Raw genomic sequence first — 19,107 nt, 5'->3', positions numbered from 1 at the left:
GAAAAAAAATAAATATGCAATTTTAGTTGACTATTTGTCTAATTTGTAAAATTCATATTAGAGTTTTCAAAAAGCGTATACAGGGTGAAATTTTTTCTAAGACTCAAACGAACTAATTTTTTTAAAGCAGGACCTGATTTTTTTCTAGTTTGAATAAATTAGTTGATTAGGTGGTAATAGTGTAACTATTGGCCAAAATAAGAGACACATCGATCTGACCGTTCAAAAATTATGACGAATACAAATTTCTGTCAAAATGCGAAACTCGCCCTGTATATTATTAAACAAGGGGAGCAGACACTTTTTAATGGTCATTTGTTATTCCCCATATGAGCCTCTATACGAGGTAAGTAGATAAGTAAGGCCGGTTCCCGCTCACCGTGGGAAAAAAGTGAGCCAGAATCGGTATGCCGGTTCCCGCTCACCGTGGGAAAAAAGTGAGCCAGAATCGGTATGCCGGTTCCCGCTCACCGTGGGAAAAAAGTGAGCCAGAATCGGTATGCCGGTTCCCGCTCACCGTGGGAAAAAGTGAGCCAGAATCGGTATGCCGGTTCCCGCTCACCGTGGGAAAAAGTGAGCCAGAATCGGTATGCCGATTCCCGCTCACCGTGGGAAAAGTGAGCCAGAATCGGTATGCCGATTCCCGCTCACCGTGGGAAAAAAGTGAGCCAGAATCGGTATGCCGATTCCCGCTCACCGTATGCAATATAATCATTATCATCATCATGACAATGGATCATTCTAGGGGGGTAACAATGGGCCATGCTTAACATATATAAAAATGCAATATAATCATCATCATGACAATGAACCATTCTAGGGGGGGTGACAATGGGCCATTCTGGGATGAAGAGCATGACAATGGACCATTCTGGGGTGAAGTACATGACAATGGGCCATTCTGAACATGTATAAAAATGCGAAATGCTATACGATTATCATATATAGGGCTGAAAATATAATATTTGTACAAATTATGAAAAATCGAATAATTTGAAATATTTACAAAAATATTTTAAGTTGTTTGTTAACATGCCGGGTGTGGATGGTTGATAAGAAAAGAGTGCAGACGTTATTTTTGCAACAACAGGAATCCGTTAAAGATATGACAACCCACATTGCTAAAAGGCCGGATGGAGTCGGATGATAACATGTAACCACAGTTGTTATTTGTGTAAATGTTATCGCATATTTTTAAAACCCACAAGGTCTTGTTTTTGCAAAACATGGAAATCTTATCTCTGAAATGAACAATGTAACCGTGAGAATGTAAACATGTGATCACGTTCGTGTTGCGTGGGGGTAACGAGCTGCGGAATCCTTTAAAAAACAAATCATTGACATTGCCAAAACGGCATTACAACATATCTTCTTTGCTAATGATCCGATTTTGACGTATGGGATATCAAATGAAAGCGGTGGCGACACAGATGGCAACTGTCAATTCTTCTTCTGTCAACGTTCAACATTAATTGCCAATTCTTCTTCTTCTTTTCCGTATAGTGCCTAACAGAACGTGACAGTGCCTAACAGAACGTGATGTGCATAGCGTCACGTGAATCACGCGACGTAAATAACGTGACCTGATGGTTTCTAATGGCCTCTAATGGCCTCTGCTACACTCTATTCCCTAATGGTATAGACTATTTATCTTTAAACCATCCTAACAGTGTACCTCTTTAACGTGATATTTTACCGTGAATGACGTAACGTGAATGACGTGACGTGAATAAGACATTGCCAAAACGGCACTATATCGTATCTTCGTTTCTACTAGCTCGATCATCGTGTATGAGGTCTTGTTGGAAAGTGGAAGGTTCAAGGAATATGTTTGTCAGCAATGACAAAACAGCACTATATCTTCGTTGCTATTGATTTTAACGCAACAGACGTTGAAGGAAAGGAGAAACATGACAACATTGCCAAAACGGTGATATATTTGTTGCTATTGGAGATATTTTGACCTGTCAACTTAATGGGGATTCCACGTCTATTACAGTTCTTCGCCTAATCATGCCACCTGTCGGCTGCAACATGTAACTAATTGACATTGCCAAAACGGCATTACAACATATCTTCTTTGCTAATGATCCGATTTTGACGTATGGGATATCAAATGAAAGCGGTGGCGACACAGATGGCAACTGTCAATTCTTCTTCTGTCAACGTTCAACATTAATTGCCAATTCTTCTTCTTCTTTTCCGTATAGTGCCTAACAGAACGTGACAGTGCCTAACAGAACGTGACGTGCATAACGTCACGTGAATCACGCGACGTAAATAACGTGACCTGATGGTTTCTAATGGCCTCTAATGGCCTCTGCTACACTCTATTCCCTAATGGTATAGACTATTTATCTTTAAACCATCCTAACAGTGTACCTCTTTAACGTGATATTTTACCGTGAATGACGTAACGTGAATGACGTGACGTGAATAAGACATTGCCAAAACGGCACTATATCGTATCTTCGTTTCTACTAGCTCGATCATCGTGTATGAGGTCTTGTTGGAAAGTGGAAGGTTCAAGGAATATGTTTGTCAGCAATGACAAAACAGCACTATATCTTCGTTGCTATTGATTTTAACGCAACAGACGTTGAAGGAAAGGAGAAACATGACAACATTGCCAAAACGGTGATATATTTGTTGCTATTTTGACCTGTCAACTTAATGGGGATTCCACGTCTATTACAGTTCTTCGCCTAATCATGCCACCTGTCGGCTGCAACATGTAACTAATTGACATTGCCAAAACGGCATTACAACATATCTTCTTTGCTAATGATCCGATTTTGACGTATGGGATATCAAATGAAAGCGGTGGCGACACAGATGGCAACTGTCAATTCTTCTTCTGTCAACGTTCAACATTAATTGCCAATTCTTCTTCTTCTTTTCCGTATAGTGCCTAACAGAACGTGACAGTGCCTAACAGAACGTGACGTGCATAACGTCACGTGAATCACGCGACGTAAATAACGTGACCTGATGGTTTCTAATGGCCTCTAATGGCCTCTGCTACACTCTATTCCCTAATGGTATAGACTATTTATCTTTAAACCATCCTAACAGTGTACCTCTTTAACGTGATATTTTACCGTGAATGACGTAACGTGAATGACGTGACGTGAATAAGACATTGCCAAAACGGCACTATATCGTATCTTCGTTTCTACTAGCTCGATCATCGTGTATGAGGTCTTGTTGGAAAGTGGAAGGTTCAAGGAATATGTTAACATGAAAAACAAACGCAAAGACATTGCCAAAACGGCACTATATCGTATCTTCGTGTCTATTAGTTCAATTTTTGTGAATAAGGTCTTGTTGGAAAAAGAGGGGATATTGAATATGTTAACATAAAAACAAAGATGTCAGCAATGACAAAACAGCACTATATCTTCGTTGCTATTGATTTTAACGCAACAGACGTTGAAGGAAAGGAGAAACATGGCAACATTGCCAAAACGGTGATATATTTGTTGCTATTGGAGATATTTTGACCTGTCAACTTAATGGGGATTCCACGTCTATTACAGTTCTTCGCCTAATCATGCCACCTGTCGGCTGCAACATGTAACTATACCCAAGCCCTCTAGAAGAACGTATACCATTCTTACAGTATGACCAAACCATCAAACATCCTATCACAGTTCTTCATCTTATCATGCCACCTGTCGGCTGCAACACGTAACTATGCCCAAACCATCTAGAAGAGCTATACCATTCTTACAGTACGACCATCAAACATCCTCGATCTCCCTCCAATCATACATTCCTACAATGAACATATACCATTCATACGCTGTGGCCAAACCAGCAAACATTTCATGTACAAGTCTTTTCAGAAAAATGCATATTATTTTTATGTAAATTACTGATGTATTGTGAGTTGCATACAACATTTTATCTACGGCAAGCCGGGTAAGATTATTGTTTTTACAGTTTGATATTAAACATCTGCGATAAGAATATATGAGGGTCATAGACGGTTCTTTAATAGCCATCAGACAACAATTTCCCCTGATCATGTTTATAAAACATACGGAATGCACTGTATATACTAACCCAAGCTGACAACATACTTTGCAGATATGGATTACGATCAGCTCATAGGTTTATGTACAATTCCCTTCGTAAAGGTACATAGGCGTGCATCCTTGCGGATTAAAAGTCGACCGTCCTTTTTATACTCCAAAAGGAGGACCATATTTAACGTTATTATGTGTCAGATATATTAAGAAAAAATTATATACACTTAGAGTATACCTAGGTAGAAAAAACTTATGTTAATGTATAAAAACATATCTTACAGTAATGTCGTAAAGAAAAAGCACGTCATCAATTTATATAATCACATAAAACATATGATAGAGCGCCAAAGAGGCCTTATACATAACATGTTGTTAAACAGACATCATAACGTAATTTGTCATTCAAAATCCTGTAATTTGAGGTGCTACATGATAAGATTCTACATATAAGATAGAGGGTCAAAGAGGCGTTATACGTGCCATGTTGTTAAAACAGACATCACAACGTAATTTGTCATTCAAAATCCTGTAATTTGAGGTATCATACGATGAGAATCACCATACAATGCTAATAATAAACGATAATGTGTCAAAAGAGGCCTTATACATAACATTGTGTCAAAACAGACATCACAACGTAATTCATCATTCAAAATCCTTTAATTTGATGGATCATACATTGATTTCTGATTATCCGTTCCAAAGATACATGGTGCATTGCCATAACGTGGCAATAACATAGTAAATGCTTATTTATTGACGTTAAAACAAACCCATCAACATAGAAAAATCTCTTATCGCAGTTTGATCTCCAGCAAATACTAACTCACTCAATTTTGCGGACCTATACCCATTCCCGGTAGTCAAATAAGAAGAACAGATCAGCATGGCATGTTAATACAACGAAGCTCAACCAAATTCTTTAAAAAGGAAGGTTTGAGGATTTCACTTCTACACCTTTCGGATATCGATACACTAAACGAAGTAAATAGCACTTATTTTAAAATATATTGATAAAACAAACCACCTTTTCATTAACCTTTCATAATTTACTTAATGAACCGTATATTTTTTCTCTGAAGTATAATATTTCCATTATGTAACTTTTATTATGACCCCTGTAACAGTAGAATTTATTGCCATAAGATGATCGCAAGATGGTTTAACAAAACAGGAAATCGTTATCTAAACGGGTTTACTTCATCGATTGCCGCATAAATACCATATTTTTATAATCTTTTCCGATTTCCCGATGTTGTAATGGGATGATATTAAAAACACAGTCAATCTTATACGATTTGATAGATACATTTACGTAATCTTTTTGTTGACCACCTAATAAATTTTTTTATTAATACAAAAGTTTTGCTAACTTCAACCCCGTCTTGTCATTTGCAGCCTCTTCTTCTCCCTGTGGAGATACATACTAGTAGAAAGGTCTTTTCACGTATATTACGACAATGGCTGACCACGTGTGATACGATCATTATTTATGACTAAAAACATTATAAAAACGAATCGTCGTCAAATTCTCACTACACTTATACTAGTGATTCTGAAGCGCCATAGCAAGATCAGCATTGCCATGTTAATAGCCAACGTTCACAATGGACTTGAAGCAGAAATACGAACCCAATGGCAAATTCTAGTGTATACTGTCCATTCATGTATACAATTGTCCTAATCGTAGACATAAAATGAATGTTCTTGAAAAATTTAGAATTAGAAGAAATTATTTTTTAAATAATAAAATCAAATAAGCAAAAGAATGCCTGTATACCGGACGAAGCCTCTGATAAGAAAATATTGTAGACGTAATTTTTTAACAACAACAGGATATGAAAAACCGCAAGTTGTAACTTTATAAACTGTTATCAGTATTTGTTAACCAAAAAATAATGGTTTGTCAGGAAATGTTTTATCATGCGGTTTCTGCCAATAAAAACAATAAATATATTATTCTGTTCGGGAATTTTAAGCATGTATAGTAGGATTTTTTTTTTTTTGTTTTCTACAATTCTTTTTGGTGAATAGTGAAAAATTTTATTTCTTTTAACAGTTCTATTTAGCATACACGAAGTATGTGCTTTTACGGGTTATTTTTTATTTTTAAGTTGATTTACATGTCGATACGGGACCACTTTCATGCACCAGAATCGGTACGTGTCCCCAGAATTGGTTGCCGTTTCCAGGCCACTTTCCTTTTCAAGAATAGTAGCTTTTTATGATACATTTTATCATTTTTCTTGTTATCTGCATTACGATACGATAATAGTATTTTATTTTACCGTTTAGTTCTTATTTTCTAATTTGATTTATAAATATGTTTTTTTTTCTAACATGTATGATGCAACAACGTATGTTGTCCGATGCATACCCGTATATTTCTGAATAATTTTATGTTTTATTGAATTGGCAACCATAGTGCAGCAGTGGGTCAGTAAATGAAAACAGTATGCGTTATTTTTATTATTTTTATTTCAATTATTTCATACTAGTACATTATTACATTTATTAATTAACTATATGTCCTAGCCAATTTATTTTAAAATTTTCATCCATGGATCTAACGGCATAGCGGTTAAACAATGGTGTCTCGTATTCTATCAGTCCGCTTATCATACGGCTTATCTCCTATTTGAAAAATGAACTTAAATTCTGAAATTTCTTGGCAGTTCTAAAATTTCTTGTCTTTTTTTATGTATGCGTATGTTTTTATTCAATAATATTGAGGTACCTCAGTTCGTCTATAATTTCAGATGCTTCTTTTCCGGTTAAAACGTCGGCTTTTGAAAGAATTTTAAGCCCTTTCACAAGCATGTTCGGATCACCATATTTGTTATACTGAAACCATATTTCTTGCAGTTCGTTAAGTACCTGCTTATTTGCTATATCACGATCCCGTGTTTCAAGAGGTCTGGAGGGAACATCATCACGGTTTATCTTTGAACCTTTAATCTGCATGTCCTTTGCATCTTGTCCCTTCTGTGATATATATCTTCTTTTACACTGTTGTTGTATGTCTGATGTATTTTTTGCGTCGGGTTCGACATTTTTTGCGGTGCCATGTAAGACCTGTGTTCTTCTTCTTCTTTTTCCTAGATACATTGGCTTAATAATTTTTTCGTATTTTGTTGTGCGAGATTGGTGACGTAGGCGCCCTCGTCCATCCTTATGTACTTCTGATAAGTCCAGAAGAGTTTTGTAAATTTTTTGATCGTCTAGAGTATATTGGGTAGGTTCTTTCGCGAAGATCAGTTCGTACAGGCCGGGTGTAGCTTTAAAAATGTGCGAATCTATTTGAATGTTATCTTTACCGAACTCAATTATTTTATTACCAATCGTCCATTCTCCCATCTCCCAGTTAAACGTGGGACCGAATATCTGGTCAGTATTCCCTAAATCTTGCGTATATATTTCTAAATAAGGGTTGTACGATGTTAGCGTATGTAGAGGGTCGACCCCACTTGGCTGTGATGGTTGATTAGTTTGTGAATCATCTTCGTTGAGATCTGGTTTAGAGACATTTTCATTCATATAATTGGTTATTTCTTTAAGAGGAGTAGTTATTGGTTTAAACGTTGTCTGTAGAAGTTCTTTTTCATCTGCTTGCATTCTTCTAAGAGCTTTGTACTTTTCTCTCACAATTGCTGCGAGTTTTTTTACTTGAACTGCACTACTTGAAGACATGATGGTAACTGAAGTCTCAACTTTAAATGTTTGTATTTATACCTCTGTTAGCGTGTCTCTGATGATGTCTATATACGTCTCAGGTACCCCTGTGTGGTCATATGCGTCTTATGTTAGCGTGTCTCTGACGACATCTCAACGTCTCAGGTACTCTTTTGTGGTCGTCTGTTAACATGTCTCTGTAGACGTCTTTACGTCTTAGGTGCTCCTTTGTGATCGCCTGTGCATTATGTTATTAAGAAGGTTGCCATTTGCGAAAGAGTTATTAGAACGTTGAAAGCAAAGTTGTACAAATATTTTAGTTTACATGGATCATACAAATGGTTGGATGTCCTACCGCTAATCACCGAGGAATACAACAATACGAAGCACAGTAAAACAGGATACAAGCCATCTCAGGTCAACAAATCCAACGAAAAAGCTATTTTACACAAAAGTTATAGTTACTTAAAGATTGCCGCCCCGCGAAAATTTAAAGTTGGTGATATTGTACGTGTATCAAAGGCAAAACATTTCTTTGAAAAGGCCTACACACCCAATTGGACTACAGAATTATTTAAAATTGTACAAGTGAAGATAACAAATCCCATAACGTATTTGCTAGAAGACATGCAAGGTGCGCCGATTAGCGGTGGGTTTTACGAAGAAGAATTGCAGAAAACGAAAAATCCCGACATTTACTTGGTTGAAAAAGTACTTAGACGAAAAGGCACCAAGATGTATGTTAAATGGCTAGGACTGGATAGCAAACACAACAGTTGGATCAATAGTTCAGATGTAGTTTAAGGATCTACCTTTTAATCCGCCGCGTAGCAATACATTTTTTGGAAAAGGATTGCCCGCAAGAGTGGGGGAAGGGAACAGTATAAATTCTCTCAACAACGAACCGGCATACGTAGTTCCAACAGACCTGATGAGTTCTCCTGACAGTGGCATATTCAGTTACAACACCATGTGTTCTCAAGATAGCGGCTACATCAGTCAATCATTTAGTGTAGAATATGATGATGATGATGACAGTCAGCCACCCAGTCCTGACGCCGAATTAGATCGAGTATTGGCAAAATTTGAAGAAGCTGCCACAAATGAACCATATTATTTATTAGAATCTACCTATCCAATGAGCTCTTTCAACATCAAAATTGGATTATCTCCAGCTCGAGATTTTTCACCATCCATCATGCTGTATCGTCATGGTACTTGTAACAAAATCAGTTTACACACAAACGAGTGGGCAACCATAATTGAGTGGCTTAAAGAAAGACTGGTTGATTTTTTCCAAGCAGACCTACCTACTTTTGCCGATGAGTATGACCCCATCGAATTAAAGTGCGGTGATTTCTACACACTACGACAATTGGTGATGGAGAATGTAAAGTTAGTAACCATTGAGAAATTTGGAGTCGAATATTATTTATGGGAAGGAGAGGTCAATCAAATTCTAGAAGCAGACCAGAGCATGATGTCCCATAAAGTGATGCTGTTGAAGAGTTTACAATTTCGCGAATACTATATAAACCTTTCAACTTTCATTAAGAAAAATTTGTATGTCAAAGACTCTTTGTATGGGCCAGTTGAAGCCTTTAACGCATATTGCGCTATTTGTCCAGATACTTTGTTAAGTTTAGCTTTAAGAGAATATGTATTTTATTATAAAATTAGACTTGTAAATGATTTAACAGATTGTATGTAAAAAATAAATGGTGTTATTAAATAAAACCAAAATATATGTGTACAAAGTTTTATTACATAATTTTTATTATAAAGTATTATATAAAGTTTTATTATATAAAGTATACAAGTGATAAACATTGAACAATATACAAAAATTATATACGGATAATAAGCAAGTTTTCCATTTATTATCAGTTTATTCAATCATTGTAGTGGCATAGTGGCCCCAAGGCAAAGTGTCATATGAGTCTTTTTGCAAACATCGTTTATCATCATACGGAGACAACGCGATTTTTTCCTGCGTGATTGTAAACATGTTGTGTGCGTAGGAACGAAATGTTGATTGTGTAACGCTTTTTGTGGTAAATTCTTTTAGACACTCCACGTAATCCTCAAATGTAATAGAATTTTTTACAACCGAATACTTAACCCCTTTAGATTTTTTCGTAACACCCAAGTTATTTACAATTTTTTCAATAGCGGCATCATCCATGGTATTCTTGTATTTTTGCCACAAGGTCTGCCGCTCCTCGTTTGTATATTGCAGTTTAAACGAGTACATTTTCGATCTAAGTCCTACAAAATGAGTAATGATGCGTCCATTAGCCTCATCCTTCATTAAGCCAAGCACTTTTTTATTGACTTGTGGGATGTTATAGGGGTTATCCTCGGCATAGTCCGATGTGTCGAATTTAGATAGATTTGTTTGAATGACATCCCTGTAAACATCGTCACATGTTACTTCATAGATAAAACTATCTGTATCCCCATACATCAGCTTTAAATTTTCAATTCCAACAGTTGGTAGCATGAAATTATAATGAAAATCATACATGCAGACTTTAGATATGTCTAGAATAGACATTCCAATGTACAATGGTTTGTTGAATGTTAGATTTGTTTTATTTAGCTCGATTGCCATCAGATTTTCATCAAAAATAGTTCTGTTGTGAAATCGAGGGCTGGAAATTAAATTTTTGGCTCCATATCTCCCCTCCCACTTAGAAACAAGCTTTACTATGCGGTGTTTGCGTATGTTCTCCATTGTTTTACCGAATATAGCATTGTTAGCTAATTTGTATAAGTCTTTCTCAAATGCCGTTGTTGCTGCAGTTCGTAGTTTTGTATTAAGATCGATATATGGTTTGAGCCAGGCGCTTTGTTGAAATTTCAACACTTTATGGATTTTTGTAAGTTTCAGCCCTGCATTTAGAGCTTGTTTCAGGTTACGGTAATGCAAAGTATACTCTGTTTTATTATGGAGCGTAGTCATAAGTTTTTTAAACTTTGACCCTGATGGAACTTGATGTTCGCAACAAAATGGAAAATCTTTGTGTAAATCATGCAAGTGTTCGGGGTACTCCAAGTCAACTTGTAGTATGTATCCTGTATCACCATCGTCTGGAATACTAAGAACATCGATGTTAGTGTCCACCCACTCAAACTTTGCATATGGTAAACACTGGGACATTGCCCAACCGTAAAGATTATTGACGTCTAAATAAACCACATACTTGCTGGGCTTTGAGGAGTCGTAAGATGGCATATATTTGTTATTAGCCTCCGAGTATCGATTACTCACTTGACTAATTCCACCTCGAATAGATTTTTCGATAAACATGATTTTATCGATATCCTGCAGCAACTCCAATTTGCAACCTGTATATTTAAGCATGGCATCCCACGAAAAACCTGGCATAGTGAAGTACCAGGCAGGATCAAGACCGTATGTACCTCGACATTTTTGTCGGAAATTTTCAAAGATGCAAGTTAACAACATTATATCGGTCTTCATGTATAACAAGCTATATTCCAAAATATTTTTAATATCAAATGATTGCCAAACGTTTTGCGCATGTTGGTACATATCTTTAGAGATGCTTTCATTTGTTAGCGAACTATAAAATTTATCAATAGATGGGAGTTGAGTTTCCTTTAACCTATCCATAGAATCAATGTATTCATATGGGAATATGCCTTTTCTTCTCAATAGCTCTATTTGTTCAGGAGCGGCATTTGGAAATTCTCGAGCCAAGTACCTTAAATCTTCTGTATTTAATGTGGTTGCCAGTTTATCCAGTGAGGAATTCAAAAATCTCAATGAATCAACGAATCTCAACTTAACTGCGGATTGTGTATCGTTCAGAGTAAAGGAAATATATCTTTCCTTGTTTATTGGGAGTAGGCTGATACTTCCTTTTTTCGCCAATTGCCTTATCATGAAATGTGAGTCGTAACCGCTAAGATTATGAAAAAAAATCGGAACAACAAACTGTTTTCTAAAGTTAAGATTACACACTTGGTGTGCAAATCCTCGGAAAGCTCCTGTAAAGTGGCAATGGTCTTTAACAACCACATCTTCTTCTACAAATGTTTTTTCGCAAATATGACAATCAGTTGCTCCATTAGTGTTTGGTTTAATATTCATAGGCACAATATGCTTTATCTTTCCATTCACAAACATTGCCAAATCAGCCATTTCCTTGGCATACCATTCGAGACAGCCCGTACCTGCGTAGCTTCGATAAAAAGATAATGATTCATCATAAGAACATTTGACATAATACCCGGCGCTAAAGGCTTTATGCTCCTGATGTTTAATTGTTTTACTTTTAAGCGGTCCATTTTTAATTTTTTGTAGCATTGCTTCAAAGTCTGCATAGACAACAAAAGGTGTTGTCTGCTTATACACATGATTTTTAAATTTAACATGTTGATATGGTGGAAATGAAACTTTGCAGTCGTTGATTCTCTCACAATATTTTGCATGATCATTTAGTCTGTCAAAACTGCTAAAATAATTTAGACATCTATCGCATACAAATATTTTATGGCTATGATTGCTTGTTTGACTGGATAAAAGCCGAGACAGATTCTTTATCATGCAATAATGGTATTTGATATCTACAATTTCATCATCCTCAATAGGTGCCTCATAATCGTTTAATTTTAGAAAATATTTATCTTGTATCATCAGCAAATTTACATGTCTAGCTAATTTAATTTTACACAACCTTAACGGTATTGTTACGTAAAATGTTTTTTCTTTAGCGACATTCATTTCCAGCCCATATACGTTTACAGAGATGTCATTTTGTTTCTCAAATTTCGAAATGCCTCCAATAGTCATTGGTGTTTCCAAACCATCAACATTTAAGACAGTTGTGTAATGTGGATACGAACTAGTCCGATCAGAATTTGCTTTGGAGGGATACAGCGCTGAAACTATACTCCAAAAAAAGCACGCCTCATCATTGTTTTTTACATTGATACACGCGTTTTTATTTCTGATTTGATCCGGTAGCTTAATGAAGGATGAAGCCCCATTCCCGATTTCATATTTGTTAATATTAACCTCCAAAGATATTATTTTTTCCAAAGCCCACCCTGATCCCTTTTCCTCAAACTCTGATAGTTTTGCCATAAGTTTATCAATTACGTTCGAGTGGAACCACAAAGTCAAGTCTGTTCCCGCGTCTATGATTTCATTTTTTGTGTTAAAATATTTAAATTCGCTATTTTCCCCCTGATTTGCTTTTCTTATAAACTTTCCACAAAAAGCGGTATTACATTTTATTACATTAAATTTTTTTAAAATATTTGTAATTCTAATTTTAAAAAGCTTGAAACAATCACCGAAAAATTGCATTACGTCCTTATGAGCCAGATTAATAATTATTCCCGTTCTAACCCGACTTGCAAATGATGAAGTTACCTCCTCCCATTTAACTTTGTTGCGTTTATTCATGCCAGCACCCACGTGATGAGAAAAATTTTGAATTTCCACTTTAATTGTTTTTAAGTGTCCAACGTTTGTTTGCAATCGACGCAATTTTGGTACATCCAAGTCGCCATACCGAATAGCTTTATTAAACAATGTTAAATGCCTCTTAATATGTTTTAGCCAAATATTTGCTTCTCGCGGTGTATAATTTTGAAAAAGAATGTCTCTCGCTTTAATTAGATTTTGTACAATGTCACAACTTAATTCTCCTATGCCACTCATATTGAATAAAGTTTAATAATGAAAACTCACCAATTTTTGTTACTAGCTTGAGGTTGGTTCAGAGAGATGCTATGCTGTTTTCCAGATGATTGTTGCTAGCTTGAAGTTGGTTCAGAGAGATGCTATGATGTTGTTCCAGATGATTGTTGCTAGCTTGAAGTTTTTGCTGAGGTTAGTTTACAGCGGATGTACCTACAATAACATTTGTTTTAGTCTAATGCATTCAACATATATTGTCAGCACAGAATAAAATACTTGACAAAAATTGAATAGAAGAAGAAAATTGATAAAAAAATAATTGTAAGAATAAAAATAATAGCATACATATTTCGCAAAAATAATTAGCAAAAGAGAACAAAATACATGGCAAAATTTAAATGAAAAATAATAATTGCCAAAAATATAATGGAAAATAAATTGACAAGATTCGTTTGAGATGGAGAAAAGATCATTGACAAAAAGAGAATGGGAAAATAAACTATTTTGCAAGATAGCATGAAATACATTACACAACGGAATTGGAAAATATTTAGCAAAAGAGAATTGAAAGAATAAAATATTTATCACAAAGAACGAAGAGTACATACCTCTAAAGCTAGACTGTTGTCCGGATGGTGTACTGCTTCTATTTTTCAATAACTTCAAAAGATTATGCAGGATGTTGCTTTCCAATATTGATGGCGCCTTTGTAGACTAGAGAATATTTTTGGGTAGAAAATTCTTGTACAAATGGTTTATAGGCTGCTGTCACTCTGTCAGGTAGGAAAACCATGCTTTCTTCTAGTTCAAGCAATACAACCTCCCCAAACTTGCTTTTTACTATTTTCGCCGAGTAAATTATAAATGGAGTGTCGACAGGTAGGTCCCTCAAATTTTGGACTGGCTTTCTCTCTGCAATAAGCGAGAATTTGTTTATTTTGGCTAGATCCATCTGCAACAATACGAAAATGTGGAGATGTATTAAACGATTAGGATGAGAGAGAACAGCTGTGAATTATGTTAGACGTTACATGAAGTAAACATTTTTTTAATAAAATATTGAATGAAATCTGAATATGAAAAGAGAGGAACACTATACTATGTAAAATCAAAATATGAAAACAATGCTTAAACAAATATTTAGCAATAAAACAGGTATACACTGCATTCAGAAATACGTATTTCAAAAATAAACAACACAAATCGCTTACCCTGCTTCACTATTTTCACTTCACTGCGAACTTATGACTTACTGTAAGACTTTCAGATGTCGATTGTGACAAAGGAGTGCGCTGCTCCGTTTTTAAAGGATTCCGCAGCTCGTTACCCCCACGCAACACGAACGTGATCACATGTTTACATTCTCACGGTTACGTTGTTCATTTCAGAGATAAGATTTCCATGTTTTGCAAAAACAAGACCTTGTGGGTTTTAAAAATATGCGATAACATTTACACAAATAACAACTGTGGTTACATGTTATCATCCGACTCCATCCGGCCTTTTAGCAATGTGGGTTGTCATATCTTTAACGGATTCCTGTTGTTGCAAAAATAACGTCTGCACTCTTTTCTTATCAACCATACACACCCGGCATGTTAACAAACAACTTAAAATATTTTTGTAAATATTTCAAATTATTCGATTTTTCATAATTTGTACAAATATTATATTTTCAGCCCTATATATGATAATCGTATAGCATTTCGCATTTTTATACATGTTCAGAATGGCCCATTGTCATGTACTTCACCCCAGAATGGTCCATTGTCATGCTCTTCATCCCAGAATGGCCCATTGTCACCCCCCCTAGAATGGTTCATTGTCATGATGATGATTATATTGCATTTTTATATATGTTAAGCATGGCCCATTGTTACCCCCCTAGAATGATCCATTGTCATGATGATGATAATGATTATATTGCATACGGTGAGCGGGAATCGGCATACCGATTCTGGCTCACTTTTTTCCCACGGTGAGCGGGAATCGGCATACCGATTCTGGCTCACTTTTCCCACGGTGAGCGGGAATCGGCATACCGATTCTGGCTCACTTTTTCCCACGGTGAGCGGGAACCGGCATACCGATTCTGGCTCACTTTTTCCCACGGTGAGCGGGAACCGGCATACCGATTCTGGCTCACTTTTTTCCCACGGTGAGCGGGAACCGGCATACCGATTCTGGCTCACTTTTTTCCCACGGTGAGCGGGAACCGGCATACCGATTCTGGCTCACTTTTTTCCCACGGTGAGCGGGAACCGGCATACCGATTCTGGCTCACTTTTTTCCCACGGTGAGCGGGAACCGGCATACCGATTCTGGCTCACTTTTTTCCCACGGTGAGCGGGAACCGGCATACCGATTCTGGCTCACTTTTTTCCCACGGTGAGCGGGAACCGGCCTTACTTATCTACTGAGGTAGGAGTATGTACAGTTCCTCATGACTCACCCTGTATATCCGGACCCCCCTTTCTGATGTTCTCGAATGTTATATGTAGGTCATCGTATATGCAGAAAGCAACATGTTTTCAATCATTTGCACATTTCTCATCACAAAGCAATGTTTCAAGATCCTCTCAAGAAGTAATTATAAAAAGTCGTTCACCGCAAACAAAATGCGACTTAATTAATTTCTAGGGAAGTTTAATTTACAGCGACACCGACCGTTGTTTAATATGCTTTCGATATCAAACTGCGAAACTTGTAAAACTGTTCCAGAGACTCATTTAAATTGAAATTACGAAAACTTATGTTCCGTCGTAAAACGGTGGCAACGTCTCTAATGCTTTCTAAGATGGCAAATACATAAATTGCTCTTCTATTTACGTTGCACTCAAAAATGTATAACCTTATTATTTGCAGTACGTGAGTTCTGTTAGTGTATCGCTTTGGGTAAACATAGTTTGAGGAAAATAGTTTAAAAAGGGGTGAAAGGGTGGTACGGAGCAGAATTTATATCGGCTGACTTTTCGATTCGTTTATCAAAAAGTTGTTGGATAGAGAAAAGTCTCACAAGAAAAGTAGTTTATATAAAACTTAACCATAAAAGTAGAACTCTTATAATATGCATACGAGATTTATGCAGAACTCTGCATGAAAGTTTAAGTATAATGAATTTATAGAAAAACAGCTTGTCATAATATATAGGTGGGTGGCTTATGTCGAAAAATGTCAACTTTACCGAACATTTTCCAACAATTATTAAGCAAATAAAAAATTACTTTTTTAGCTTCGAAACTTTTTTTAATAACGGTTGCTTTAAGATAAAAGTTATTATTGTGATGTAAAATGCAAATAAACAAATAAAAATGCCAAAAAATAGCCAACGTTAGGGCTTTTTGAGGCCATTTTTTATTAAGTTGGACACTGAATTAAAAAAAAACAAAAAATATGCGATAAAAGATTAAGCCAAGTAGTTTCAAAATTCGCAATTCCATTTTGACTTTATATTGCAGAAGTCAATTTGAGATATCCATAAACAGATTGATATACTGTAGAATTTCGAGTTATCTTGACATACGTCTGAACTTTAACTTTCCAAACACACAGACTATGTCTCACCCACAAACTGAACCTAGTTATAATCGTATATAATATCACAAGAGAGAAAATTTTGCCGGCAATATTTTCGACTGGTATGAAAGTTTGTTTCCTGGCAATTTTCGCGAATTAAATTTTAACTTAAATCACGAGACGTCAGTCGAGTGATTTTGTCAAAATTTCATAAGCGAAAATTACCAAAAGGCAACGAACTTGAATGAAACCAGGAGAAAATTTTGCCGGTAAATAATTTTCTCTCGAATGATATTCGACAAGACTATTTCACGAGACAATTAATGCACCATGTCAACGAAATATAATCTTTATTTATTTGTTATTACCAAACACTTTCGTGACGGATCTTTCATAATTTTGTCGCTGAGAAATCACGTCGCTAAGGAGATTTGTCAGTAGAAAACGATGCGTTGCTATGCCGTTTTATCAGTTAAAAACAGTCTAGTGAAATAGTCGAAAGAATATGATGCTACAGCAATACAATAAAAAATTTACTCAAAGGATATTATAAACGAAAGAATAAATTCAAGTTCAAAAGAAATTTTGTATTTGTTGAAAAATTGTTATAACTAAATTTATGTTATAAATAAGCAATTTCCCGTGATAAACTTCATGAAAACTTCTTGCAGTAATGTAGTAGAATCATATTCTTTCGATTAAAAAGATTCAGTTTGTGGATAAGAAATAAACAATCTGTTTAAAACGCTAAACATCAGGCGTTCTTCAAGGCTATATATCAAGAAACGCAAAGGTATAATTTAAGTTAAGTTTTCTATTTTAGTGGGGACTTCCCATTTTTTAATTCCATTTTCCATTTCCAAAAGTCGTTTTTTCCTTTTATAGCGCCATTATACAGCGTATAACAAAAATACAGGTCATAAATTAAATTACATATTCTGGGGCCAAAAATAGTTCGAATGAACCTAACTTACCTTAGTACAACATAAAAAAAGTTACAGCCCTTTGAAGTTACAAATTGAAAATCTATTTTTGCGAATATATTGAAAACTATTAGAGATTTTTTATTGAAAATGTACATGTGGCATTCTTATAGCAGAAACATCTTAAATAAAAATGATAGTAAAATTTGTGCACCCCATAAAAATTGTATGGGGGTTTTGTTTCCTTTAACCCACCTAAACTTTTGTGTACGTTCCAATGAAATTATTATTGTGGTACCATTAGTTGAACTAAATATTTTAAAACTGTTTTGCCTCCTTGTATTTTTTCAATAAGGCAGTTTTTATCGATTTGCGGCTTCTTTTTTAATATGTTTACATAAAAATTTTATGGGGGATTTGTTCCTTTAAACCCCCCAAATGTTTGTGTACGTTCCAATTAAACTATTACTGCGGTACCATTAGTTAAACACAGTGTTTTTAAAACTTTTCTGCCTCTTAATCTTTTTTTGATAAGTCACCTTTTATCGAGATGTGGCTTCTTTTTTAATATGGTTCAAAATATACCTAAAAATGTAAATCATAAATAAATGTTCATATTATTACCAAGTCTCCATAATCTTAATAAACCATATACAAATATGTGGTGGATTTGACAAATATTCAAAATATCTCGATATAAACTGACTTTTCGAAAAAGTACTGAGAGGCAAAAAACTTTTTAAAACATTGTGTTTAACTAATGTACTACAATAATAATTAAATTGGAACGTACATAAAAGTTTGAGGCGGTTTAAAGGAACCAAACCCCCTAAAATTTTTATGGGGTGTCCAAATTTCACTATAATTTTTTCTTAAGATAATACTGACATAAGAATGCCACATGTCCAGTTTCAATAAAAAATCTCTAATAGTTTTCGATATATTGGAAAAAATCCATGTTCATTTTGTAATTCAAAGGGCTGTAACTTTTTTTATGTGCACATTTGTACTTAGGTAAGTTAGGTTTAATCGAATTATTTTTGGTCCCAGAATTTGTGATTAAATTTATGACCTGTAATTTTGTTACACCCTGTATATTATATCTATCCATAATTCGAAAAAATATCTCCAAATAAAAGTTACTTATTTTTACGTAAAGAAAGACGGTCGAGTTTGGTATCATTCGCTAGATTTTTGAAAAGTATTGAGCACGTCTTTTTCAATTTTTCGATCTGATGTTAATTTCACGAAATATTCGCTTTTTTGTGAAATTTGGTAACTTGTT

The 19,107-nt window shown here is 35.3% G+C and overlaps 1 protein-coding gene across 3 annotated transcripts; it reads right to left on the bottom strand.

Annotated features, from left to right (window-relative positions):
- Positions 1–9,451: 9,451 nt before the first annotated feature.
- On the bottom strand, positions 9,452–15,751 carry LOC126879268 (uncharacterized). Of its 3 annotated transcripts, none has more exons than XM_050642343.1 (3): positions 14,595–15,751; positions 13,992–14,335; positions 9,452–13,596 (listed from the first exon to the last, which is right to left on the bottom strand). In XM_050642343.1, exon 3 carries the CDS (start codon positions 13,402–13,404, stop codon positions 9,595–9,597), a length of 3,810 nt encoding a protein of 1,269 aa, XP_050498300.1. In that variant the 5' UTR covers positions 13,405–13,596; positions 13,992–14,335; positions 14,595–15,751; the 3' UTR covers positions 9,452–9,594. The 3 variants fall into 3 exon arrangements, with proteins under 3 accessions (XP_050498300.1, XP_050498302.1, XP_050498301.1); XM_050642345.1 differs by having other exon boundaries at positions 13,992–14,295; XM_050642344.1 differs by lacking the exon at positions 14,595–15,751 and having other exon boundaries at positions 13,992–14,557.
- Between the last annotated feature and the right edge of the window lie 3,356 nt (positions 15,752–19,107).

This window comes from Diabrotica virgifera, chromosome 1 (assembly GCF_917563875.1).
Source record: "Diabrotica virgifera virgifera chromosome 1, PGI_DIABVI_V3a".
Taxonomy (NCBI): domain Eukaryota; kingdom Metazoa; phylum Arthropoda; class Insecta; order Coleoptera; family Chrysomelidae; genus Diabrotica; species Diabrotica virgifera.
The sequence above is the reverse complement of the archived record's forward strand: the minus strand, read 5'-3'. Positions and strand labels throughout refer to the sequence as shown.

Excerpts from the sequence above, each read along its gene's own strand:
- LOC126879268 (XM_050642343.1), bottom strand. The coding sequence starts at position 13,404 with ATGAGTGGCATAGGAGAATTAAGTTGTGACATTGTACAAAATCTAATT.